The sequence below is a fragment of the Micrasema longulum genome, unplaced genomic scaffold (genome assembly GCF_059751315.1).
Source record: "Micrasema longulum isolate JH-2025_06_02 unplaced genomic scaffold, ASM5975131v1 h1tg000818l, whole genome shotgun sequence".
NCBI classification, from domain to species: Eukaryota; Metazoa; Arthropoda; class Insecta; order Trichoptera; family Brachycentridae; genus Micrasema; species Micrasema longulum.
Window position 1 is genome coordinate 25,795 of NW_028278010.1, and position 27,733 is coordinate 53,527.

General features: G+C 31.6%; 1 protein-coding gene across 1 annotated transcript in view; it reads right to left on the reverse strand.

Moving 5' to 3' along the window:
• Positions 1-16,203, reverse strand: part of LOC148278851 (collagen alpha-1(XX) chain-like) — a gene marked incomplete at its 3' end in the record, with an annotated part of 41,929 nt that extends 25,726 nt beyond the window's left edge. Inside the window, exons 1-2 of the mRNA XM_088230775.1 lie at positions 16,091-16,203; positions 13,356-13,463 (exon numbers count right to left, since the gene is read on the reverse strand). Coding sequence (XP_088086901.1) covers positions 13,356-13,375 — 20 coding nt within the window. The remainder of the gene's footprint in view (positions 1-13,355; positions 13,464-16,090) is intronic.
• Positions 16,204-27,733: the final 11,530 nt, after the last annotated feature.

Below are 27,733 nucleotides of genomic sequence, written 5' to 3' on the forward strand. Positions count from 1 at the left end.
AATAAAAAATATTTAAAAAACACAAAAATATTCCTTATTATTAAAGGGCAACAAAATAAATCATAGAAAAAAAGAGTTTGTATCTTTAGTTTGAATCCAGGATAGTGCGTGTTTTTTAAAAGAAGGAAAATTTTGAAAGTTTGTAATCAATGAAATATTATCAGTAAAAAAGAATTAAAAATTCTTGGGCTTATAAAATATGCATGTCTCTGTGCGAGCCTCGATTTACAATGTGGTATTTCTAACACACGATTCCTTCTTTGTATATCTTCCATATAAAGTCCTTTATGGGACAGAATGTAGAAATGTGTTGACAATATGGTGACATCATTCTGGCCGTACAACAGAGCTGCAGATTTCATTAAGAATGTTCGTCCTAATTCTACATTGATCGATTCTCTGAACAAGTCTGCTATCGTCGGCTATTACATTATATCATATCAAATAATATCTATCGAATAGCAATCTATTTCAATAAAGGATTGTGGAAATTTACTTGGTAACGAGACCACAGATATATTAATACATCTGGAGATTTATTTTATTTATTTATTTATCACAATATTTCATAAAATACGAGTAACGCGTACCGAAATCCATGCGGCCAAAGGCCCTTTGTTGAGTTGGGATTGGGGCTTTCATTCGAGACTTGAGGCATTTTCACTATCTAGACTATCGATGTGCTAGTATCGAAATTTTGAAACCTGCAGTGCGACTCTGAACGCTGTCTGGGGGTTAGAAAACGCGTTGCTCGCACGTAATTTACCTACTAAAGCTAGGGTTTCCTAGGACAGCGGTGCCCGTATCTTAACGGCCGCAGTGAACGGTGATGCGGTTGATAGCCGTCGTAACGTCGACTAGAGAGTGGTTTTCTAGGGAAACGGTGTTAAATGGTGTTGATAACACCGTTTTCTTAGGAAAATACTCTCTAGTCACCGTTACGACGGTTATCCACCGCATCACCGTTCACTACGGCCGTTAAAATACGGGCACCGCTGTCCTAGGAAACCCTAGCTTAATGCCGCGGTAGCAACACTATATTTATTTATTCATTTAACTTTTTGTACATAATGTTATTTGTACATTGGCGGGCTTAAAGCCAAATGGCAATTTCTTCCAACCAACCAATAAAATAAAAGTTTTATTTTTATAATTCAAGTTACAGAACATATTCGATAGAAAAAAATATTAAAAAGCTAAAGATTTATAAAAATAGAAATAAACGTATTTGTTTATAAATTACCTTAAATCAAAACTATTACTCAATGGTAAAAAGGAAAAAAGAGGAGAAAGGAAAGGAAGAGAGATTAAGGAAGAGGAAGGAGATGTTTCTTCAGACGTGATTTAAACAGAGATAATGTAGTAACATCTTTAACGGTGGATGGGAGATGATTCTACAGTCGAGCCGCATAGACACTATATGAGTTAGAGAAGAAAGAGGAATTGTGGATGTGCCTTAAGAATTAGAACGAAGAGGTAAACCATGAACTGATAACCGTTGAAATTTATCACGCAGGTATATAGGAGCGTTAGGACTATAAAGTACATTGAACAGAAGTGAGAGGGAGTGATAGTCTCTCCGCTGTCTAATTTTGAGCCATTTCAGTTGCCTACGATAATCAGAAATGTGGTCATATTTCCTAAGGCCAAAAATGTACTTTATGCATGTATTCTGAAGTCGTTCAAGTTTATCAAGTTGCTCACAGCTTAAATCAGGCATGGAAACATCAGCGTAATCTAGAATAGGTAGTAGTAATGCTTGTACAAAGGTTTTACCCCTTTAAGAGCGTTTTAATTCGCGCTACGTGTATTAAAAGGAGAGTCTTCTTCTTCTTCTTATGGTTCCTCTCCCCGATGGCGGTTGGAAATCATCATTGCGATTCTTACTTTATTGGCAGCTGCCCTGAACAAGGACTGAGTGCTGCAATGGAACCAGTCGCGCAAGTTCTGCACTGCGTCTCCCTTCAATCCTTCCCCGTAGAATGACTTGTAAAATGTTATATTTTTCGCCTCTCATCACATGCCCAAAGTAGTCAAGTTTGCTTTTTTTTATGGTCTTCAGTACCTCTTTATCTTTTTCCATCCGTCGGAGAACATCATCGTTTCGGACTCTATCCACCCAGGAGATTTTTAATATCCTCCTGTAGCACCACATTTCAAAGGCTTCGATCTTTTTTGAAGTGTTTTGGGTGAGTGTCCACGTTTCGACGCCGTAAAAAAGTACCGAGAAGACGTAACATCGAGTAATGCGCATTCGGAGGTCTAAATTAAAGTCTCTACTGCAAAGAAGGTCACGCATCCTGAAAAAGCAGTCTCGCGCCACCTCTATTCTGACTTTGATCTCTTGCGAATGATCCCATTTATCATTCAGCCAGCATCCTAAATATTTATATTGATGAACTTGCTCAATAAACTGCGCTCCAAGTTTTAAAGTCATTAGGAAAGTTTGTGGTTTTAAAAGGAGAGTATCACAGGCAATAAAGGTAATGGTGAATAATACGCTGTGTGTAAAGTGGCCACTTAACACAAACCAGCCAAAGACAGGTAATAAGCCTTGTACAATATTGTACATGCCTAGACTTCCATATCCCTTCTGTAAAATGTTTTACCTCTTTGTTGCAATAAATTCAGATCTTAATAACGCCCTTGGGAGTGAAATCCAGTTAGACATTCTCCAAATATTGTTGATATATTATTTATGTATTCATTATATACGCTGAAAGGGCAAGACAGGTACAAAATTTAAATTCGAGCGTTTCACTCGATATGTATCTAATAAACTTAACATATAACAACAGAGATGAAGAACATTTTAGAGAAGGAAATACAAAAGTCAAGACATTTACAGGGCTTATGCATGTCAATGGTGGGTTTAAGTGGCCACTTTTTACACTGTGTAACATTCAATATTCTGCCCATATTCGAACATCTATATTTCTTTAATTCTTTTATCTGTTGATGTTTGTGAAGATACAGTTAAGAATAAACACTTTACACCCATGGGTTATCAAACGTTTATCATATATAAAAGCGTTTGCCGCTAAATAGACGACAAATTGCACTGACACACGGTTTCGACCAATAGATTTTATTTCCGCACGAGGAACAAAATTGTAAATACGAGTAGACACTAAGAGAATGCATGAGTTTACCAAGTTCGATGACATTTTTAGAGAAAAATGAGTTGGGAAGAACATTTTTTGGACAATAACACAGAAAGGTCCGCTGCATAGAATAAAGAATAGTCTAGAAGGAGCGTAGAATCATATTTGAATACATCGGACTGTGTCCAATAGTTCCCCCACTCAGACACACGTTCGCCGCGCGCATACGTTAAGTCGCCGGGTAATGTTGCTTGATGGGAAAAAAAAATAATCACAACACAAATGCAAGGTAAAAAAAAAGCAATCTGTTAATTTCTCTAAAATTTTATTGTGCACGCGGAAACACTGATTGACACTACAGATTAGATAAAGGGTAGTTTAATAAGAGTAATTGAATAAATGAACTTTGAACTTAAAATGTAAAACAAATTGCGGCCTCCGTGGTGTAGTGGTCAAGACGCTTGACTCACGCACGGAAGGTTCCGGGTTCGATTCCCGGTGAGAACACAAAAATTAAAATGTGATTTTTCTCAAGCCTGGGTGCTCTGTGATGTAATTCACCACTGTAATTAGGCCTCCTGGCCTGTTGTGGTGCAAAAAAAAAATGTAAAATGTAAAAATTTTATTTTACGTAAAACGGATATTTTTATATCATGTTAAATAATATTTTATGTTTTGAAGATAATGTCAGCCAAATGTTCACCAAGGCGTTGCTTAATCCGAGGTTCAATTTTCATTATTTCTCTAATTATATGAGCAAAATAGGGTAAAAAAATTTACTACCCTGGCAACACTAACAAAATTTCCATTTTGTTACTTCGACAATCTGACAGATGGAAAAATAATTAAATATTTAAGTAATGCATTTGTGACAAACACATTCACTTTATAATTACACATGAAATGTGATTGCATCCTTTTTATTTAAGATCCTAGCAGTATTTCTACACTTTAAAAGGACACAACACGGCATGGTTAAATTCGAATCAGGAGTTGCGTACTGAGCGACGTCTTCAAAGAAACTAATGGGTCAAAACGTAAACCTACTCATTTATGAGTAGTTGAATCGCCTTCTGTTTGATGTGCGTATGCGGTTTCTGGACTATTCTTAATTCTATGGTCCGCTGTCTCTCTCTGCATATGTGTTATGATAATGTCTAATGAATCTGCGAATGAAGTTGGTTTGATGTTGAAAGTAACTGAGAAATCGGGGTCAAAATGTTTGTTTTAAAATAACTTTGACCGGTTAATTTTTGCACAGTTTTCTTACTCTATTTGGTAAAATTGGGGAAGAGTATAATGAAGTGTTTGATGAAGATGTAGAGGAGATGTCAGGAGGTTCATTACGACGCGTTTTGATTCTCTCCATATTCCCAGAAAATCAAATAATATAAATCTAAAAAATCTTATACCATAGAAAGAAAAACAACAAAAGTTATTGTTACAATTTACTACTGAAAATGAAAATGTCAGTAGTATGAAATTTAAAAACTTAAATTAAGATCAAATTAATAAAATAAAGATAGATTTGCCTTATCTGGGAAGTACTCCTTTGCCAGCAAACATTAAAAAACTAAATAAACTTTGAAAACAATCACAAAAACACACTAATATGGCAAAATTACTGGAGCTTAACAGTGAACGAACTGACAGTTACAGCTGTCAAAACTCAAGTCATCCTGTATTTCTTTATGTAATATAATATATAATGCTTGAATTTATTTCTTTTAATCCAAATTTTTATTTTCAATATCTCATACTAAATTAAATAATTTACAGCTTCTTTATATTTTTTTATACCAACTTTATTTCTAAACACTTTTTTATTCATTTTGTGTGTATTTTTAAATTTCATGTTGTTTATATACTCGTGTTTTTAATAAGTCTTAAGTATGTGAAAGTCTCATGGGCGTGAAAAATTAGTATATTTATATTTTCTAACTAAATAAAAAAATCAGTATTACATAAAAGTAGATAGGTACATAATTAAATACTTTTGACTATATTTTACATAATTAAATACTGGATTCAACTTCCTGGGTACTGTTAATATTAACATATGTAAACAATATTTTGAGTTTGGCCACATTTTTATAGACAAGGACTGGATTCAACTCCTCAAAATATTGTTGATATGTTGTAAAATATTTTTTAATTTATTTTGTACAGTTTTAAATAACTAAGTATACTGCAGCGGAGCTATTCTGAACCGCCCTCGCGGCCACAGAAAACATTTTTATCTCGTGTTTTTTATTTATTTATTTATTTATTAAGGAAATCAAACATTCTTTATATAAATACAACGTACAAAAGAACAATTTAAAAAAGTAAGACTAATTACAGATTTCACACAAATTTATTATGAGTGCAGGAGGAGAGGTGAAAAATAATTACATTCTATAAAAGGAAAAAAATAAATATTAAATAAAAAGTACATAAAAGGGAGAAGACATTGTATTGCTCCAACTTTACTTTCCTCCCTCTCTCTCTGCTTCCATGAACATTTATATTTCTTAGTAAAAATACACAACCAGCAATAAATTATTAGATGCAGGTAGTAGATGTACATATGAATAAGTATAAATTAAGAGTTGAAATTAAATGTTAAAATTAAAATTAAAATCAAAAGTATAAGTTAAAATTAAAAGTTTAAACTAAAATTAAAATTAAACGTTTAAATTAAGAGTGACATTTAAGAATCAAAATTTAAAATTGAAAGATAAAGTATAAGTTAAAAGTCAAAAGTCAAGCAGGAGGTAAATTTTAAATGTCTTTAACAGATCTAATAAAAAATATGGTATCTACAGTGTAATATGTCGATGTTACTAAAACTGTCATTATAGGTAATCTGTATTCTTCGAAGAGTGCTATTTTTCATATAATTAGTCATAGAGTTAGGAATGTCGAAGAGTACAGATTGACGAGTTCTACGGACGGGACTCGATATGAAATGCCTCTAACAATTTATGAACGTAAAAAGGCGAGATAAGAGCTTTTCCTACGGCCGCAAGAGCGTTTGGAATATCACTCCAGGTATTATTTATGTTTCCAGTTTTCCAGCATTTGTATAAACTTTGTTTTAATTTTATCGCCGTAAGAATTTTTCATCTTAAAACTGACAATGGAAAAGAAAATATGTTTATTTCTCAATACTTATTTCCATGGTAGTATAATAAAATTTCAGCCACAGAAAGTCTCTTGGGATATTTGTTTTCGTAAAATATTCAAAATGTTTAAAGGACAAAAAATGGCAGAGTACTTGAGATGTCACATGCGAAGTAATTTAAAAAATACAAAACTTCAAAAAATCATAGCGGTGATAACACAAAAAAAATAATTTTGGCCAACAAATATATAAAAACCACTGAACTTCCTCATTGTATACACAAATAATATCATACTAAATGTTATTAAATATTCGTATATCACCACTTACCGACTTTTCTATGTCTACCGGTTTCGAGGCGTACCCGTCTCTTCGTCAGGACACCAACTAAACCAACATGCAAACCAACATGCAAAACCCACTATACACCTTCACCATAGTTGTTGCACAAAAATATAAAACCAACACGACATGCATTTTAATAAGCACATGCACTGATTAGGACAAACATGCACTGATTAGGACAAACATGCACTGATTAAATTACGAAAATATTCTCTTCTTTGAGAATTAATGAAAAAAGTAGAGGGGGATTGGTTTGCATGTTGCTTTAATTGGTGTCCTGGCGAAGAGACGGGTACGTCTCGAAACCGGTAGACATAGAAAAGTCGGTAAGTGGTTATTTTAAAAACATTTAGTAAAATCTTTGATCATAAAGTTAATGCTTTAAATATTAATAATAAATAATATCATATAATTGTAAAATCATAGAATTAAGATTAGTCCAGAAACCGCATACGCACATCAAACAGAAGACGACTATACTACTCAAAGATGAGTCGGTTTTTACCCATTAGTTTATTTGAAGACGTCGCTCAGTACGCAACTGCCGATTTTAATTCAACTATGCCGTGTTGTGTCGTTTTGAAGTGTTAAAATACTGCTGGGATCTCAAAGAAACAGGATGGGATCGCATTTCATGTGTAAGTGCCGAATACATGTGTATGTAGCAAATGCATTACTCAAAAAAAAAATTCCTCTTGTCAGATTTTAAAAAAAAAACAAAATAGACATTTTGTTAGTGTTGCCAGGGTAATCAATTTTTTTACGCTACTTTTTATTAATAAGAACATTGGTTATAATTGATTTGGTGGAATTTTAGCTTCCCCGCTGATGAAAGAAGGAAAATGGAGTGGATAAAAATAATACAAAGAGTACGGCGAGATGAGTTTTGGAAACCAACAAAGCGAAGCATAATTTGCTCAATGCATTTTGAGGGGAAATATTTTTATGACACAAAGGGGGATTGAAAAAATTAAGCAAAGGAGCTTTTCCAAATAAGGTAGGTTTGATTTAAATAAATATATTTTAAACATTATTTACATCCATCTCGTTTCCCTTTAGGTGGATTTTGATACAGTTTTCAAGAGATTTTTTTTATTAAGTATTACTCTTAAATAAAAAAGTACCTTCTAATCTTTTTCGGAATATTTTCTTTTCTCTTTTATTTTACACAAAAATATTATACCTGTCTATTTATTATAGGAGCAAAAATTTACAAACATTTCTTACATACCCACGAACAGGCCATGCCTTTATTTTATTTTTTGTTTCCTATTTTTACTGTTATTATGCATTTAATTGCTATGTAGTTATCCTTAATTTTTTAAATGCTCTTTTTTACCTCTTATGTATTTTGTTAAAAAAAAAAAAAAATACAATTTACTTATTTACTCTGTTGTGTCAGTCAATTTTTCGCGTCTACAATAAAATTTTTGAGAAATTAACAAAAAGCTTTTTTTAAATTTTATATTAATTGCATTTGTGTTATGGTTATATTTTTCGCAACATGGCAACATTACGCGGCGACTTTAAGTATGCGCGCGGCGAAAGTGCGACATAGTGCGACAATACTTTTAAACTACTTTTAATTACTTATATTGTATATGTATATGAAATCAATATATTGCTGCCTTACTATGTGTCATCAATTTTAAAGATGTTTTTTAAATTGACATAAATTTATTTTCTTATTTAAAGATTCTTCTCATCGTTTCTTTGAATCCCTTAAAATATATATCTGTATATTTATGTTTTTCCTTTTTAAAAAAATGATATTTTTTTATTTCATTTTTACATCTGAGCATGTTTTTCATTCTTTATTTTAATTCTTAACTTTCAATTACTTTTCCAAATTTTCTTAATTTTTTTATTTTAATTTTAATTTTTAAACAACTTCCATTTATGTTTATTTTCCTTCTCTTTTTTGTACTTTAATTAATAACCTTACATATAATTACTTAATAATATAGAAACTTTACTGGTCCATTAGAGTTAAGTCTAACTAACTGTGTGAAATGTAAAACTATGTAACTGGCGGCCTCCGTGGTGTAGTGGTCAAGACGCTTGATTCACGCACGGAAGGTTCCGGGTTCGATTCCCGGTGAGAACACAAAAAAAAAAAAAAAGTGATTTTTCTCAAGCCTGGGTTCTCTGTGATGTAATCCTCCTGGCCTGTTGTGGTGCAAAAAAAAATGTAAAAAATGTAAAAATGTAAACTGTACTGTATGTTTTCTAAATAAAAGAAAATTAAAAAATAGTGGGGGCATTTTTGGACACAGTCCGATGTATTCAAATATGATTGTACGCTCCTTCTGGACTATTCTTAATTCTTTGTGTGAAATATTATTTCCTATAGTATCGTCAATCAAAAGTAACGTGATTATGACCAAATACACATGGTGTTCTGTGTATCTATATATCTATAATTCCCTTATAATTCCTAATGACCATGCATCACAATAAACAATGTATGAGAGTTTAATTAAGCAAATTGTCTACACCAATGTTGTTCAACCTTTTGAACACGCGACCCCTTTACAAGTAAAATAAACATGGCGTCCTCCGGGACCTTAATTTTATTATAAAGAGTTTTTCATTAAGAGCGACGCATTTTGTTTTTTCAAACAAAAGAAAAATTAATGCCATTATCTATGGAATACGACATCGTTCAAATATACTCTAGACCCAATTTTCCATGACTCGGGCACACAAATCGTCTGAAATACCAGGAATTTCACTTTCGATGTTGGCCGGCAGTTCTTCTAACGTGCGTCGCTGGCTTGTTGATAAAGACCAAGAAAAAAGTCTAAAGGGGTTAAATCGCATGAATGAGGCGACCATTCGCGAGCGATTGCTCGCTAAGCTAAATCTTCTATACTTCGATTATGTCTATGCTGTATGGCATGTTGCGCTGTCCTGTTGGAACCACATATCGTCCAAGTTCATAGCGTCGAGCTAGTTCCAAAAATATTCTAATATCATGGCCCTGTAGCGATCGCCCTTGACGGTTGCTGACGCGCCGTTTTCATCAAAAGAGAAAAATTGGCCGATGACGCCGCCGCGCCGTCATGAAAACCGCACCAAACAGTTAATTTTTTTGGATAAAATTGTCTCGCGCATCACTTCAGGCTACTCATTTGTCCAAATGCGGCAATTTGTTTCGAATTTTTGCACCAAACGTTCAATAGTCCGTCATGTTAGACGGTTTCGTCGACCAAAAATTGGCGTAAGCGCAAGCAGCGTGGTCGCGATAGAACGTAAACTTTGATAAAACAATTTGAATTATTTTCTAAGCGTTGTTGAAGCGTGTATCTCTTATTTATTTATTAAAATGTATACAATTTATAGGGTTAAAATATTACAATAAAAGAATAGTTTAAAAAAAAGAAGCATTGACAAACATAAGGGACATCAAAACAAGATCTGGACTATTTATTTAGTGCTCGTTTGAATCTTTGTAAACTTAAACCAAAAAAGTCCAGATCTTGTCTTGAGTTAACAATACGACAAAGACGGGTCATTGGAGATTTAAGGCCATAGTTTGTTATATGCTGATCGATGAACAGTACTTCATTGTTTCTCAACCTACGAGTTGGAATATTGAATTTCACTTGTCCCAGTAATGATGGAACATCGATTATACTATTCAGTATGCCGAATCAATATTAGTTATACGTTTTTGTAAACCTAGAAATATTAAATATGGGCTCTATATCAGCATAAGAATAATTCCCTCTCTCTAGTCAAAGCATCCACGCTACTTTTTGAAGCAAGCGATGTTGAACTGATTCAATGTGATTTATGCGATTGACATAGAATGGAGACCAGACCACGGAGGCACAATCTAGAAGAGGGCGAACAGTTGAGCAATAAAGAGTTTTGATTGTACGGACATTAGTAAAATTAGAGGATATTCTGTTAATTAAGTCAAGTAATTTCTGTAATTTATTTACTGTATTATCTATATGCTCATTGTATGTCAGTTTAAAGTCCAAAACAACTCATAAATCTCTGATGGACATAAGTCCATATAAAGACAGCACAGCATGTGTTAGGGTAAACGGATCATACACATCGTGGTTTGACATTCATAAAGGAGTGAAGCAGGGATGTGTTATGTCACCATGGCTGTTCAACGTGTATATCGATAACTGCATGAAAGAACTGAAAGGCTTAAGAATGGGAGCAAAATTGGGTGATTTAAAGTCAATTGTCTTTTGTATGCTGACGATGCTGTACTCCTTGCTAACAACAAAGAGGAACTGCAATTCTTGGTAACAAAGGTCTACGATGTATGCGAGAGAAGCGATTTGCTGATGAATGTCGATAAATCGAATGTGATGGTTTTTGAAAGAAACGAAAGTATGACTAAATGTGAAATCACTGTGAATGGAGTTATACTAAAACAAGTAGAGGAATTTGTGTATCTGGGAAGTATGTTCACTAGGGATGAAATGACTGAGAAAGATATTGAAAGGAGGGTGAGTGCCGGGAACAGAGTGAACGGTGCACTTAAATCGACCTTGGCAAATAAATGCTTGTCACAAGAGGCAAAATTGGCAGTTCACAACGGAGTCCTGGTTCCGTCCCTGATGTGTGGGAGCGAAGTATGGACTTGGAAAAACAGGGATGAAAGTAGGCCAAATGCTGTCGAAATGCGATCTCTCAGGCGAATGTGTGGTAAAACTATGTACGATAGATGCACAAATGTTGAGATCCGTACATTATGTAAGGCTGAGACAAGCATTATCGACAAAATCAAGAAAGGAGCTCTGCGCTGGTTTGGACATGTAGAACGAATGGACAGCGAGAGAACGGCTAAGAATATTTACAATGCGAATGTTGATGGATGCAGAAATAGAGGAAGACCGAGAAAGACATGGCATGACCAAATCTAACAAATACTTAAAGATGGACATGTCAAAAGTCGGAATAATCGGCGCGCGTGCATGAGAAGATGTATGAATGTAGAGGAAGCGAGATCGGTATGCAAATATAGAGTATTGTGGTGTTCTATCCTCTCTGCCTACCCTTACGGGGAAACGGCGTGATGGTTTGTTTGTTTTGTTTGTTTGAGATTTTAGGTATTTATATTTGAATTTCGGAAAAATTTATAACAAAGCAAGTATTTATTGACATACATGTATGTATTGGGAGATAATTAACGAAGATTTATAGTTTTGTATCTTTGGATAATTGTTGTAGAAAATATATAAATAATATTATAATAGGTTTTTTACAAAATTAATAACAAATCAATCAACAAGAAAAATAACTTCTGACATAATTCAAAGCAGTTCATTTTTATTAAAACATTTTTTCTTAATTTTTCCATGCATTTTAGAGAAACTTCTATATTTTACAACGTGAAAGAATTTTTTAAACTAATTTTCCGTAGCACTGAACTTCCTCATTGTTAAAAAAATATACAGACAGCCTTCTCACGTGCATTTTTGTGTGTTTGTTGTAGTGTAGGACCTAAAACACTAGCTTTTTTCTTTTACCTTCCTCATGACCGCGACCCACAGATTGATAAACGCTGGTCTAAATCATAAATCTTCTCTACTTGACAAAAAATTAGACAGAATAACACGTCCTCACCAGCTATCATCGTCATCTGCACCCAGCGGTGCAAAGGGCACTGAGTTGGTACTCCAAATGCAGTGCATTCGCGATAGTTTACGTTTTTAATTGTAATAAAATACAACATTCCAATCAGATCATCGTTATCATCAATTTCCCCATCCGATTGGAAGATACGTCATGCAGCGTATTTCGATCAACGGTTACATAAAGGCTGCCATTTTCATACATAAATATCGATTTGCATTATATAGTCTTGTAAATTTTAAATATCAATGTATAATATGTTCCATATCAAATAAAACTTAATATTCTGTTTATATTGTATTTTATAACATTATGTACCTAGCTTTTACCTATCCTTCAAACTGCATTTCTTTAATATGTTTGTATTTTATTTGCTTTTCTATTTGTATTACTTTTTTTTAAATATCTAGCTTTTAAAACTTTTTTTTTCTAAAACTAACTGTACTTCTAAACACAGTCCTATAATTTATTTTTTTACATTGTATTTTTAAAATTTGTGTTGTTTACACACTCATCTTTTTTTAAATTTATTTATTTTTATACCAACTATACTTTTTAACACTGTTCCTATCTTTTATTTCTTAATATTGTATTTTTTTAATGTATGTTGTTTATATACTCATCTTCTTTTTATACCAACTTTACTTCCAAACACTGTTTTATTCCTTATTGCTTTATAAATTTAAAATCAATCTGAAAAAGCACATGATGACTGAACTAACTAGACTAGACGAGACATAAAATGACTAGACAATATTAAATTTCTAATGTAACCCTAACGGGTTTTTTAAAATTGTAAATAAATAAAAAATAAAAAAAATATTGTATTTTTTAAATTTTATGTTGTTTATATACTAATGTTTTATATAACTTCCATGTATGTAAAAGCCTTAGGCGCGTAAAAAATAATTAAAAATAAAAAATATAAAAAATAAGTAGATACTCAAAAAAACCTGTTAATATCTGATGATGACTGTTAATAACCGATTGTTATTTGTTTTTTCCTCCCTAAATTGACACTGGAGCGTAAGACAGATCACCTTGCCTTCATGTAGGTGATCTATATTCACTGCATTTTTATTTTAAAATTTACAGTTTTGTAATATCAAGTAAAATTAAATATTGAACTAAAAAATAAACATAACAAGTATTTTATGCAGAAAAAAAAATATTTTATTCAAAATTAATCTTACCTTAATAACCGAAGCACCATGATATAAACGAATAATCACAATCTCACTTAAATTCACTTCAAGTCATTGGACTAAATTGTTTTTATTTATTTATCAATTATATTTTATCTGTTTTCAAAAATATTTATTAAAATCATCAGTGTAACATTGTATATTTAATATTTATATTTGTTTTTAGTTTTTATAAATACAAAATTTTTATTTTATTTTTAAAATGTATTTTCTTTAATTTGAAGATAGAATAAATAAAATAATTTGTTTGAGACTCTTGAAACATTATATATACAAACACAGCAGTTGTACACAGGAAGTAAGTACTACTGACTTTGCAACAATAACCGATGAACCAGACATTCAGTATGTTTGTAAAATATACTCATATAAAAAAATTAAAAATATAGATTACACAAACATTAAAATTTACACTAAAAATGCATTTTGTAACTTAATAGACATTATAATAATAAATATGTACATCTCCCTTCCCCTCCTTATCCTCTCTTCAAACATTCTTGTCCTAATACCGTCCAATTTACAATAACTTACTGTTCTTAAAAAAATATTTAAAAATCTTTGATTATTGAAAAATATTTATGAGTACATGAAAATAAAAATTTTATACGTATAAACTTATATGTATTTATTTAATCTGTAATATATTTTCTTTACTAACTTTGTATACTTTGTGGAAATCTGTTATTAGTTCTAAGTTTATACACTATATCTGTTTGTTTACTATAAACATGTATGTAGAACTGTTGATTTCCCAAATAAAATAAAACAAAATAAAGGTCTATTTATTTTAATTTTTGCTGAATTTGTGTGCCTAAGATTTACAAACCTTAAATGCATCTCTTTTTTACTACTCATCTTCTTATACTTCACTGTTTTACTATAAATCTTTTATTCATTTTTTCCAATACATTACTTTTATTGAATTTAACCATTACAGTTGACTATATTTTCTTTCTTTTATATAACTTTGAATTTAACTTTAATTTTGTACAAATTGGCTACGGCCGTTGGTTATAATAATAAATAATTTAACGTAATGTATTTTTATTTCATTTATTTTACTCCCATAAAGTTACTATCAAGTTAATACTTAAAAGAAATTCAAATTGTTCAATTCACAGTTCTATGAAGTGTTAGTTTATATATAAACCCTCTTACAAAAGGACAAATATTAGATATCAAAGTAATTTTAAAGAAACCCTCAACATTCAATACGGAAAATCTATATAAATTATTTATTCATATAGTATTTAAAAAATAAATTATATTTTACAAATTTACAAAGAACAAAAAATTAACGAATTTGAGATTAATTAAGTCACTCAGATACCAAAAAAATATATAAATTCATAAATTATACACAAGTCATGGTCAAAATAGTTTCTTTTTCAAAGAAATAAAAAATAAAAAACTATTAGTAAATTTGCAGAATTTTTCGAACCCGAGTAAAAACCGCATATATTTATTTGAAAGCGTGTTTTTACACTAGAATACTTCAAAGTCCCTGAACTGGTTCTTAAAGCGTAAGACTGATCATCTTACATTCATGTAACAAAAACAAATATCAAGATACGCTGGGATTGATGTACTTAATGCAGTGCCCTATGCACCATTAGGTGCGGAAATGTAATGATGATGATGATGAAAAACAGCGTGGTATTTTAATTTGTATTCCTGTGTTAATTATTCTCTGTTTTTCTTTTCATTTCGTTTTATTTTTCTCGTGTATATTCGAAATTATATAACTTTAAATTACTAAATAAAACTATAAAAGTCTAAGTCACTCTCCAAGGACAAGAGCTTTTTAGTCCCTTTTTTATATAAAAATATATTGAATAAATCTATAAAAGTAAAAAAAATCTTTTAAAATTAAACTCCTCTATAAAAATATTTTATAATTAAACTCCTCTAAATTCGGATTGAGGTCACTCCTCTACATTGCCTCTGCTCAATATAACCTCCTGCCTTAACCTTAAATCAATTTCTTACCAGTCTACAAATGGAAATCTAATAACACTAAAAAATCTTTTCCTTAATTATTTCTCGATACTTGACCTATGTAAGTTAATGTTAAATAATATATTATAATCTGTTTTTAAAAAAATTTCCGATATTTGTCCATTTTTGTTTTAATTATGTTTAACTAAATGTTTTTTTATCTGATAATCTTTAATTGTATCTATCCCAGAATGAGTTTGCTAACTCATGGGAATACAATTATGTTTTGTACATTTTTATATTTTGAAATAAATAAAAAAAATATGAATGCAACCATATTAAATAATAAAAAAATATGTCTAACCAAATAGGCCGAACCAATTTCGAAATATCTGCTAATAATATAAAATAATCTTATAATATTAAAAATCAAATACTGATTTGAGTCTACTGAACACTTTATTTTATTTTTACAAATATAAAAACAAAAATTTCGTGACAATTGTTTCGCCTTGTTAGGGCATTTTCAAGCGAATGTGTTCATTCGTATTCCAAATAAAACACTTTTATAGGATTTTATTTTACTTTTTTTTTTAGATATATGTATGTGACGCGTTTTGTCTTGTTAGAACATTATCAAACGATTGAAAATATCAAATAAATATATTAATAATAATCCATCGTTTAATAATGTCTTAACGAGGCGAAACGCGTCACATACATTTAAAAAATATAACAGTAGAATTAAATCCGATAAAAGTATTTTATTTTGGATCCCTTACCAAACTGTCATTCGTGAATAACTTTCATAAGAATTTTAATAATTTCACAGTGTAAACAAATACTTAATTTTATTGTATTATTTTTTTTAATTCAATCGTAAAATGTTGATGTCAGTTTCGCGTGTTTTTTTTATTTTTATGGCCATCTGATTTAAATAAAATATTCCCGAATGTCCGTTGGTTTGTGGTTAGCACGACTTCGGGCACTATCGAGATGTTTATCGGCTAAGTTCAGTGAACGACATACCGCGAATGGACTCCTATAGAAACTGAAGTAAAGCTCGCCAACTCAAATGCCTAGGAATTATTTAGTGATCGAGAACCTTTTGCACAAAACGAATCATGATTATTAATGAAGCAGTTAAAATTATTACATACTAGCTTTTACCCGCGACTCCGCTCACGTGGTATAAGTTAGAAATTTGTTGGGTTATTTTCTTTTTTCTCGTTTAGCGTAAAATAACTTTCCCCATGAAATTTATTTTTTATTTTTTATTTAATAGCATAATTATAAATTTTTACAATTTAAAAAAAATAAATCACTTGTTATATTTTTACTAAAACTAAAATCCCACCAAGCCACTTTTTGTAGCTTGTTGGTGAAGATTATATTTATACTGACTTAATAATATTATTTACATTTATAAAAACAATGAATAACAAATAAAAATTAACAGCCGGAAAGATCAGAATAAACATGTTTATACAAATAATAATATATAAATTAATTTTTTAAATACAAGAAAATATTTGAAAAATTGAAATATTTACACCTAAGCTACTATTCATATATAAACTCTTGATCGAGTAGCCACTATCTTATTTTGCTCTTGTTACAATGTTAGTTAAATTTAAGTTCTTTTGGTAATAAATTAAAAATTCTAGGTACCAAATATTTGAGAGTTCTATTTCCATATTTATTACATACTTTTGGTACTACCAAGCCATCATTAGACGTGAAGCGTGTATTATGGTTATGTTTGAGAGGAAACTTGAATGTATTACTATTAAATTGTTCCAAAATGATGCAAAGCCACAGTAGTCCTCGAACAGGCAGAGTTTTGATTGTTTGGTACAGGAGATCATTATTACTTTTTTGTTCGTAAATCTCTGCAGGTACAATTCGCTTAACTATAGAAAAATGTAGACCCTGGATCATTTTAATATTAGTTTTAGTCGAATGTCTCCACGACTTTATACCATATCTTATTATTGATTCTACTAAAGAAAAATAAATAATTTTAAGAGTATGTTTTTTCGAGGCAGAAAGTTCTTTGTATCGATTGCCGGTCCCCGGACTATTGCTGTAAAAAAAATACCACCATCCGTCAGTATATGGCGACATCGCATCGTTATTCTGTTCACAAATCCAAAATCCTACTACATAACCCAAACGAAAAGCAGCTTGCCCACCACATACCGCACACCGCATCTGAGGACATTAGTCTTCTTGGCAGTGCCCACATACACGGAACAGTTGCTTGTTGACAAACGAGAAAAGCTGACAAAAGAGCTCTCTGTAATCTGGTAGCAAGAAGGTCATCCAGAAGTACATAATATGCACTTCATTGGATTGAGAAAAAAGGATTAAATTGATTGGACATGATCAATTCACCGAAATTATTACAAAACTTTTAAAAGCCTTGAAATTCTTTTTGGAAGCCACCAGATATGCATATCCGACAGGACCTATATCAGGGCCACGGATAGTAGCGAGAAGCTCAATTTGGTAATCATAGAGAGCGGGAAAGGGACAAGACCACAGGATGTGTTCAGAAGACTGATAAGGATATCTGCAGCAGCACGAAGGGGAATCAACAATATTGAAAACAAATTATTTGTCCTTAAATTTATCATGGCCTGATAAAAACTGCGTAGTCCAGTGATTGGGAATATCGAGTGCCACATGTGTTGTAAGTCATATGTCAAAAGTATTATCTCAAAGAAAAACAGTCCTTAAGAAATAATGTTTGAAATACTCTTTTCCAAATCGATAATCTAAAAAGAATTTATGTAATCTGCATGTTTACTCTAGGAGAAAAATCCCGCCACTGGATTTAAGATGTCCAAAAGATAGTACACTTATTTGTATGAAGAAATAAGCTGGAGTAATCGGCTAGTTCCTTGGCTCATTGCTGGCGCTGGGCGCCCTTTATTATTTTTTTATTCGGAGATAAATACAAATGCTGGCAATGATTTATATGAAATATTAAATTATTTGTTCGTTTTTCTTTAAATAAAGTTACCGTAAAACATTTTTATGAATAATCAAATATAATGATAAGCTGCGCATAATCGCATCAATACACGAATTTTTTTTGACAAAGTTTTGAGTATGTTCAAATGCTTGCAGACTAGCTGGATTTCCTCCCTATGAAGTTATTCATATTTAAATTTGTTGCAACAGAGAGGGAAAACATTCTTGAGAAGGTAATATGGAAGTCTAGGCATTCACAGGGCTTATGACCTGTCATTGGTTGGTTTAAGTGGCCAGTTTACACACTGTGTAACATTCACCATTCTGCCTATGTTTAAACATCCACATTTTCTCAACTCTTCCATCTGTTGACTTTGGTGAAGTAAAAGAACTGAAACCTTTATTGTTGTGAAGAGATTCATCTGACTGAATTATTTCATACTAGGCAACGCCTGAAAACAATTTTTCAATTTTTAAACTTCTTCTTAGACCAGTTGGTTTCATTACAATATTTGAGTTTGTCCAAATGTTCGTAGACAAAAGACTGGATTTCACCCCCCCGGGAGTCATTAAGATTAACAAATTACAACAGGGATGGAGAACACCTTAAATAAGGGAATATGGAAGTCTAGGCATTTACAGGGCAATGACAGGTCATAAGCTCTGTAAATGCCTAGACTTCCATATTCCCTTATTTAAGGTTTACTCCATCTCTGTTGTAATTTGTTAATCTTAGGTATAATACTAACTGCCTCCTTTACCTTTATCGTGTGGGTGAGATTAATCCGGCTGAACCAATTCACCCTACTAGGCAACGCCTGAAAACAATTTTTCAATTTTGGTACTTCTTCTTTTACCATGTGGTTAATTTAACAAAACTTTGGGAAACCAGCCAATGACAGCCCTGTAAATGCCTAGACTATCATATTCCCTTCTTAAAAATGTTTTTCCGCTCTGTTGCAACAAATTTATGGTATTTTTTTTTGTTTACGTGTCAAACGTCGATTCCGGCTTCAAAGTAAATGAGTTATTATTTGTTAGAATGTGTTCAGCAAACTCCTAAAAACTGCAAGTAAAAGGCGATGTGTTGGCGAAACTAGTTGGTTTATAAAGTGGTGCATAAAAGACGAAGTTATGTTATTTTAATCTTGATTAATAATGTCCTTCAAACATTAAAAAATATTAATAAGTCTAGAGTGGCCGATCCCTGGATTAATTTCAAAGATGGGCGCCAGCGAGAATAAACGAAGCGCCATCATATTTCACACGAAATATGGCTTGGAATATCAAGTCTACTTCTTATTAATGTGAGCCCTATAGTGCCTCGATTATTATGGAAAGATAAAGACGTCATATCTTCACCTTGACGGTATAGTTATAGATAAATTCCCTCTAGCAATTATAAGTATATACTACCGACCCCTCACCTTCAAGTTTTGGGTAGGTACATCGATATGAAACAAGGGGAAGCGTACGTCACGGTACCCATATCTACGCTCTAAAATGACATAGATTCAGTATGACGTCATAGTTGAAGATAAAAGTCTCCCGACCGACTACAAAGCTATAGTACAGATACCCCCACCATCAACTTTTGATAGAAGTACATCGGTTTATACCGACGGGTCTAGAACCCCTCCATACGTTTATCTACGCATTAAAAGTGTCATTTTTTTTGATCCACCGAGCAATTTTTCCTTTAGTTATGATTTATTAAATTTTTTAATCGTTTTGAGGTTGGCACTTTTTATCTTAAAAGCCTATAAAAATATGAGAGAGAAATATGTAAGTTTTGAAGTCGAATTAAATTCCGACATGACTGTCACTTTAATAAAACGAACGCCTAGATGTGATAATAATTTCGCTAGGTTCATTCCTATGAACAAATAAGAGTATCTAGGTGTTAGAAAGTTACCACTCTAAATCAATAATTTAGTTATTTTTTTTTTCCATATGTTTTACTATCTTTCTGAGTGTATGTCTCGAGACGTTAAAGGAGCCGGCTTTGTAGATGATCGTTAAGCGTACAGTCTAGATGATTTCCAAAAGTCATACAAAATTCATGTTCAAGCGAGTATTTTTTGCTTGAATTGGGATTTATTGGAGTTTATAATCGCTTTGAAGTAGGCACTTTTTATTTCAGAAGCCTATTTAAAATATAAATGAGAACTATTTTGAATATTAATGACGTAAGGAACGCGGACTAATTGTTTGCGGTCATTCCATTGGCTTGTTTCGATCATATAATGTCGATATGACAAGTAGGTAGAACATACACCATTCTGCCTATATTGGACAAACTCAAAATATTGTTGATAAATCCACCTGGTCCATGAAGAAGTATAAAAATTGAAAAATAAACATTTCAGGCGTTGCCTAGTATGTAGGTGATATAATTCAATCAGATGAATCTCACCCGCGTAAATAAAGGTTTCAGCTCTTTAACTTTTAAAATATCAACATATGAAATAATTGAAGGAATATAAATGTTCAAATATGGGCAGAATGGTGAATTTTACACAGTGTTTAAATTGGCCACTTATACCAGCCAATGACAGGTCATATGCCCTGTAGATGCCTAGACTTCTATATTACCTTCACTAAAATGCTCTTCATCTCTGGTGTAATATGTGAATAATTGCTGTCCGCAGCAGACGTCTACCCGTAGGGTCAATGTAATGAGGCCCGCGGGGCCGATTAAATAATTCCCGAATGTCCGAAATCTCTCGTATGTAACAGTCGACTGTCTCCTGCTAGTAACTAATTAATACTCGTTAACTAATAGGCGAGTGGTTGGGAGTCGGGAGACATCGCGCGGACGTGAGGGTCAAGGGTTCGCTTCCATTGTACTACTATTTATTGCCTAGTGCCGAGATTAATATTCAGAATTACCTAATTAATGTTATGGTTTTGATGTGACGCTATTCCCGGTAAACGAGTCTATTTTCAGATCTTCGTGTAAGCTGATCTTAACGTCAATAGAGCGTGCATTTAAATCATAGGTTCTAAAACTTATTTCACCCCTCTTCCACTTAGAGAATGAAAAGTTTTCTAGAGCCCTCCAAATTTTTAAAACATACCATTGGTTGCGAATTTTAAAAACAGCTATTGCAATTATTATTTTCAAACGTGCCATAACCTATTTCTGGGTTCAAATTTGCATTTTAAAAGAACCTTTTTAAAATGAGCAATTGAGGGTACTACTTGCGAACCCGGCAAAATCCAAAATTTGAAAAAAGTGAGATATTAATTGAAACTTATTGAGAATACAATTTTTTACAATAATTTGTAAAAACATTGTCAGTTAAAAATACGGCTTAATTTGTAAGACTTGATTTTTAAATTATCGGCTTTGTTGCAAACATGGCAACCTCTACTTGAGTATTGCTAAGTTGGTGATATCTATATATTTTTTTTTTATTTCACTACTCTTTCTTGACATAATCATGCTTATGTCATCACTGCTTACGTATAAAATATCTACTGATTTTAATTTAAAAAATATTTTTTTTTTAAAAGTTAAAGTTAAGTATTGTATCAGTTTTTTGTGATTTGCTCAAAATTAAGATATATGGATTTTGCCGGGTTTGCAAGTAGTGCCCTCAATTGACCTCTACAGTAGTAAGATATTATTGACATTTTAAAATGACTGTAACTCGGTCGGTAAAATAAATATTTTAAAAACGACTTTGTTTTTGTCAAATCGTCCATAGATGTCACAGGTAATCAAATTTTAGATAGTATATGGGTTTTATAAAGAAATAAATACTTGGTCCCAACCGAAGGGCCATACGCTGTTTGAGCAGGATTTTCCCGCCCCACACGGGGCACGGGGCGGTACGCGCCAATAGGTTGAAACATATTCTTTTTTGTAAAAATTGAAACGAAGCATTTTTAAACATATCTAATGTGAAGGATTCATCCGATTCACTTTAAGGCTGTTGTTCCGGATTCGCTGGAGATTAATTTGAATTCGCCATTTATATTATTATTTATTTATATATTTATTTATTTATTTATTTATTTATTTATTTATTTATTTATTTATTTATTTATTTATTTATTTATTTATTTATTTATTTATTTATTTATTTATTTATTTATTTATTTATTTATTTATTTATTTATTTATTTATTTATTTATTTATTTATTTATTTATTTATTTATTAACGGACATTGTCCATGTATACAATTTATAAGGTTTAAATATTACAATAAAAGAGTAGTTCAAAACATTTAAAGAAAAAGAAAGAAGCATTGACAAACATAAGGGACATCGAGACAAGATCTGGACTATTTATTTAGTGCTCGTTTAAATCGTTGTAAACTTAAACCAAAAAAGTCCAGATCCTGTCTTGAGTTAACAATACGACAAAGGCGGGTCATTGGAGAATTTAGGCCATAGTTTGTTCTATGCTGATCGATGAACAGTACTTCATTGTTTCTCAATCTACGAGTCGGAATATTGAATTTTACTTGTCCCAGTAATGATGGAACATCGATTATACCATTTAGTATGCCGAACATATATATGGAGTCAATATTAGTTCTACGTTTTTGTAGACTAGAAATATTTAACATTGACTCTATTTCAGCATAAGAATAATTACGTCTCTCTAGTCCAAGCATCCACGCTATTTTTCGAAGCAAGCGATGTTGGACTGATTCAATGTGATTTATGCGATTGACATAGAATGGAGACCAGACCACTGAGGCATATTCAAGAAGAGGGCGAACAGTTGAGCAATAAAGAGTTTTGATTGTACGGACATTAGTAAAATCAGAGGATATTCTGTTAATGAAGCCAAGTAATTTCAGTGATTTATTTACTGTATTATCTATATGCTCGTTGTATGTCAGTTTATAGTCCAAAACAACTTATTGTCTCTTGTATGTTAAAAGATTATTTCATATGAATACTGAATAGTATACGGCCCCGGTATCTGTAAGCCAAGTGCTAAGCGATCGTTATTTGAGAGAAACTACCGGAGTATTACTAAAATGTTTCTCCCTACAACTTTCCATGCCTATGATTTCAAGAAAATGCAGAAAGCTGGCTACGAGCTCACCCAGATTCTCAGGGTCATGGTGGGTTCATGAGCTACCTGCATCGCTTCAAGCTCTCCGAAATCGACAGCTGCCCATGCGACGAAGAAACTCCTCAAGATGTCCCTTGCCTGTTTTATTTTATTTGAAAATTTATTTATAAACCCTACGGATTATTACATTCATATTACATAAAATAATATATACATTTTTCATTTATACTCTGTTGTTCAAGATAATATTTTTTACATCTTTTGAAAAGTTTGTCTGAGACTTTTGTTTAGTTTTGTTTGGTAGTTTATTATATAATTTCAGTCCCTGGTTCATTAGTCTTGATTGTCCTTATCTTGTTTTAGAAAGTTGTATATGGTATTTGTCTGATATTCTCGTATTATGTCCATGTTGACTACATTTTTTTACTAGTTTTACTTCTTCGTCTTCAATTACATTAGTGGCTAATTTATGAATAAATTTTAATGATTCTAGTTGAAAGAGTTCAGTTATATTTAATTGCTTAGTTTGTTTAAAAAGTTCTCTAGTTGCAGTTAAATAGGGAAGGGTCATACACTAACTTTAATATTTTATTTTGTTGTCTTTGTAGTCTGTTTATGTCATTTTGATATCCTGCTCACCATAATAGTTGCGTATAACATATTTTAGTTTTTACATAGGCTTCATACATTAGATTTTTTTCCGTTTTTGGAATAAAATTTTTGATTTTTAAAAAAAGACTCGATAGTGTCGCCACTTTGCTAATTAAATTGTTGATATGAATTGTCCATGTTAGTTGTCTGTCTATTGTTAGTCCTAAGTATTTAACATGTTCAATTTCAGTAATACATTGCCCCATTTTTCAGCTTTCAAAGACAACAGCTGGAGGCGCGATGCAGAAGCCTGGGTGAAGATCTTTGCGACATCCCATCGGTGATGGGTAATAAAGAACTCACACGAGATGTAGTATCATACATGGTCAATATAGTGCGGGCAATTGGTGAAATAAACCAAAGTAGGGAACAAAATGCCGAACACTCTTCTAGTGGAACGGAAGGCCGGTTGACAATTGTTAACAGGCCGGCTTCTCCTGAAGAGATTGAAGTGGTTACGATGAATGATACCAATGCTTATTTTATGTATCTTTATTGAACTTCCAAATTAAATTAAATGAAACAAAAACTGAAAGCCTTAACGCCCACAGGGGGACGTTATTTTATTTTATTTGGGAAACCAACCAACCAATTCTACATACATATGTATAGTAAACAAACAGATATAGTGTATAAACTCAGAACTAATAACAGATTTCTTCAAAGTATACAAAGTTAGTAAAGAAAATATATTACATATTAAATAAATACATATAAGTTTATACATATAAAAATGTTATTTTCATGTACTCGTAAATATTTTTCAATAATCAAAGTTTTTTTTTTTTAAGAACAGTAAGTTATTGTAAATTGGGCGGGATTGGACAAGAATGCTTGAAGAGAGGATAAAGAGGGGAAAGGAGATGTACATATTAATTATTATAATGTCTACCAAGTTACATTATGCATTTTTTGTGTAAATTTTAAATCTGACAGAGTGATGTTTGTGTAATCTATGTCTTTAAATTTTGTATTGTACACTGAAAAAGTCCTACGAAAAAAAGCATTTTTAACATACGATGTTTTACTTATTGGTACATGAAACAGGTGGACTGTCTACAAATCCTGACTGGCACGTGTATTGTTATTAAACTGTTATCGCCCACTTTGAGAAATACTGATTTAAATCATACCTATAACATTATATGTACATACATATACGTCAAAGATATTATACATAAAATGTAATTAAGATCAGTTTCAAAAGGCATGTAATTAAGATCAGTTTCACCAATGCAGTGCCCTATCAACCATCGAGTTCTGATAGGGGTATGGTTTTATGATGCTTCAGGTTTTATTTCCATGTGAGCATTAGTCTTTTTTTATGACCTAGAAATACAACAGATAGCAATCATGTCTCGGACCTCCAGAGTTCTAAAACTGGAACTCATTTTCCTCTTACATTAATGGGTACATCTGAATCTGACATCGCAAATGATTAATCATCGATATGTTGTAATATCATTACTCGGTTCAATAGTTCAATGTCATCGTCCTCATACCTTGAGTCAGGAGTAGCCAACATGAACACATCTGATCGCCAGAAATGGTAAGTGAAATCTAATCTACATGTAATGTTCCGAAAGCAAGTGTACTTGCATGATTTTTATGTTTTTTTATAAAAAGTTTATTTAAAAAAAAACAGGATATTGTTGATACATCTGTTGACTATTTTTCCACATAATCGCCATCCCGTTCAATGCATGTCAAACTGAACTTTGTTGTTAATTAAAGCTGTAAAAATATGTACTTTTAACCAGCTACGACCGGCTTTCCTATTTTAGCCCATGTTAACCCTACTCCTGAAGCATCCGGTGATGTCCACAGGCTCCACTTGGGAGCGGATGTGGAGAAAGGGGCAGGTATTTTGATCTATCATTCAGTTCAGTTTAGTGCCGAAAATCGGCGTTCATTATTAGCATAGTATCATTATATTATGTTCGCAAAACAGTGAAGAAGGTAAAAAAATATACAAATAAACCAATTAAAATATAAGCAAACATATTAAGCACGGTCTATTCTCACTAGGTATAGTAAATACCTGTTCTGAGGTAGACAGCATTACTTTTCATTTTTTAATATAAAATACAGCATATTTTTTACTAGAGATGTCTAAAGAAAATGAATACAAAATTAAATAATATTTTAAAATACGATAATCTTTCAAAAATAATATACCTTCGGTCAAAGAGGATTGGCCTACTACTCGGTTAAAGTGTACAATCTACTTCCATTATCCATAAGGACAATTGTAAGTACTCACAATATAAAATTGCTATTAAGAAATGGATAGTGGAGGTGGATCAAACCAAATAGGTAAAATGTGTGTAGTGTTTTGAAATTTGGTCTATTGGTCTATATATTGGTTATGTTTTTTATGATTATTTTAGTTTATATTGCTTATTATGTTAATAATAATTAGGTTAAATTAACTACGTTTTTTTAACCTAATAATTTTAAATTAATTACGTTTTTTCATTTTTTATTATTGTTATGTTAACTTTGTTAAATAACTAATTTAAGGCATGCTTCACATGTGTAAAATGTTCCCTCGGCACGGGACACCCCAGTAAGGGAACATTATTATGTATTAAAAAAAAGAATACAAACAACGTAAAAGTATAAATAAATAAAAAAATGTTGTTTGATGAGTTATCGACTTTTTGGGTGGTAAACTGTGGTTTTAATACATAATGATCAGTAATAGAGGTGCGAAGCACAGCAGATACAGTGGGGTTAATTATTTCAGCAAAAATGTGGTCGATACAAGTTTCTGCCTCATTTGTCACTCTTTTTTTTATTTATTTTCTTTTATTTAGGAAACATACAGTACAGTTACAAAGTTTCATATTTTACACTCCAATGGACCAGCGAAGTTTCCATATTATAAAGTAATTATATGTAAGGTTATTAATTAAAGTACAAAAAAGAGAAGGAAAAAACACATAAATGGAAGTTGTTTATAAATTTAAATTAAAGTAAAAAAATGAAGAAAATTTGTAAAAGTAATTAAAAGTTAAGAATTAAAATAAAGAATGAAAAACATGCTCTTATGTAAAAATAAAATAAAATAATAATAACATTTTTTCAAAAAGGAAAAACATAAATATACACATACATATTTTAAGGGATTCAAAGAAACGATGAGACGAATCTTTAAAGAATCTTTAAATAAGAAAATAAATTTAAGTCAATTTAAAAACATCTTCAAAATTAATGACTGTTGTTGGTAGGTACATTAATTACTGATATAAATCCAAAGTGCATAAGACGATTAGTGTATTCAATTACAAAAGCTTTTCCGCTTGCAATATTTATGTTGATATCTCCGGCTTAGCCAATTTGTTTTGAATGTTTGTTTCCTTCTAGGATCTGCTCGAGATATTGTAAAAAGGGTGCATTGTTTGCATAGCTGTGGCTCTATGGTAAAAGATGTAATAATAATTCATGCTTATTGTTCTGCATGCTCTGTAATCAAATATTAATAATTAGTATAATTGGTTTGAAAAAAGTAATTTATTTCTTAATTTTGAAAAATGCAAAATTATGACATTCTGCCGCAACAGGCATCCCATCGTTTCACGTATAAAATAAATTCTTCACCATTAGAAAAAGTTACAGAGATGACAGACTTAGGTACTCTTTTGGACGAAAAACTGAGTTTTATCAAACATACAAAACATTACAAGTAAGAGGGATTTTAAGTCTATAAAAATAATGAAAACATTGTATATTGCCCTAGTGCGAAGTCAACT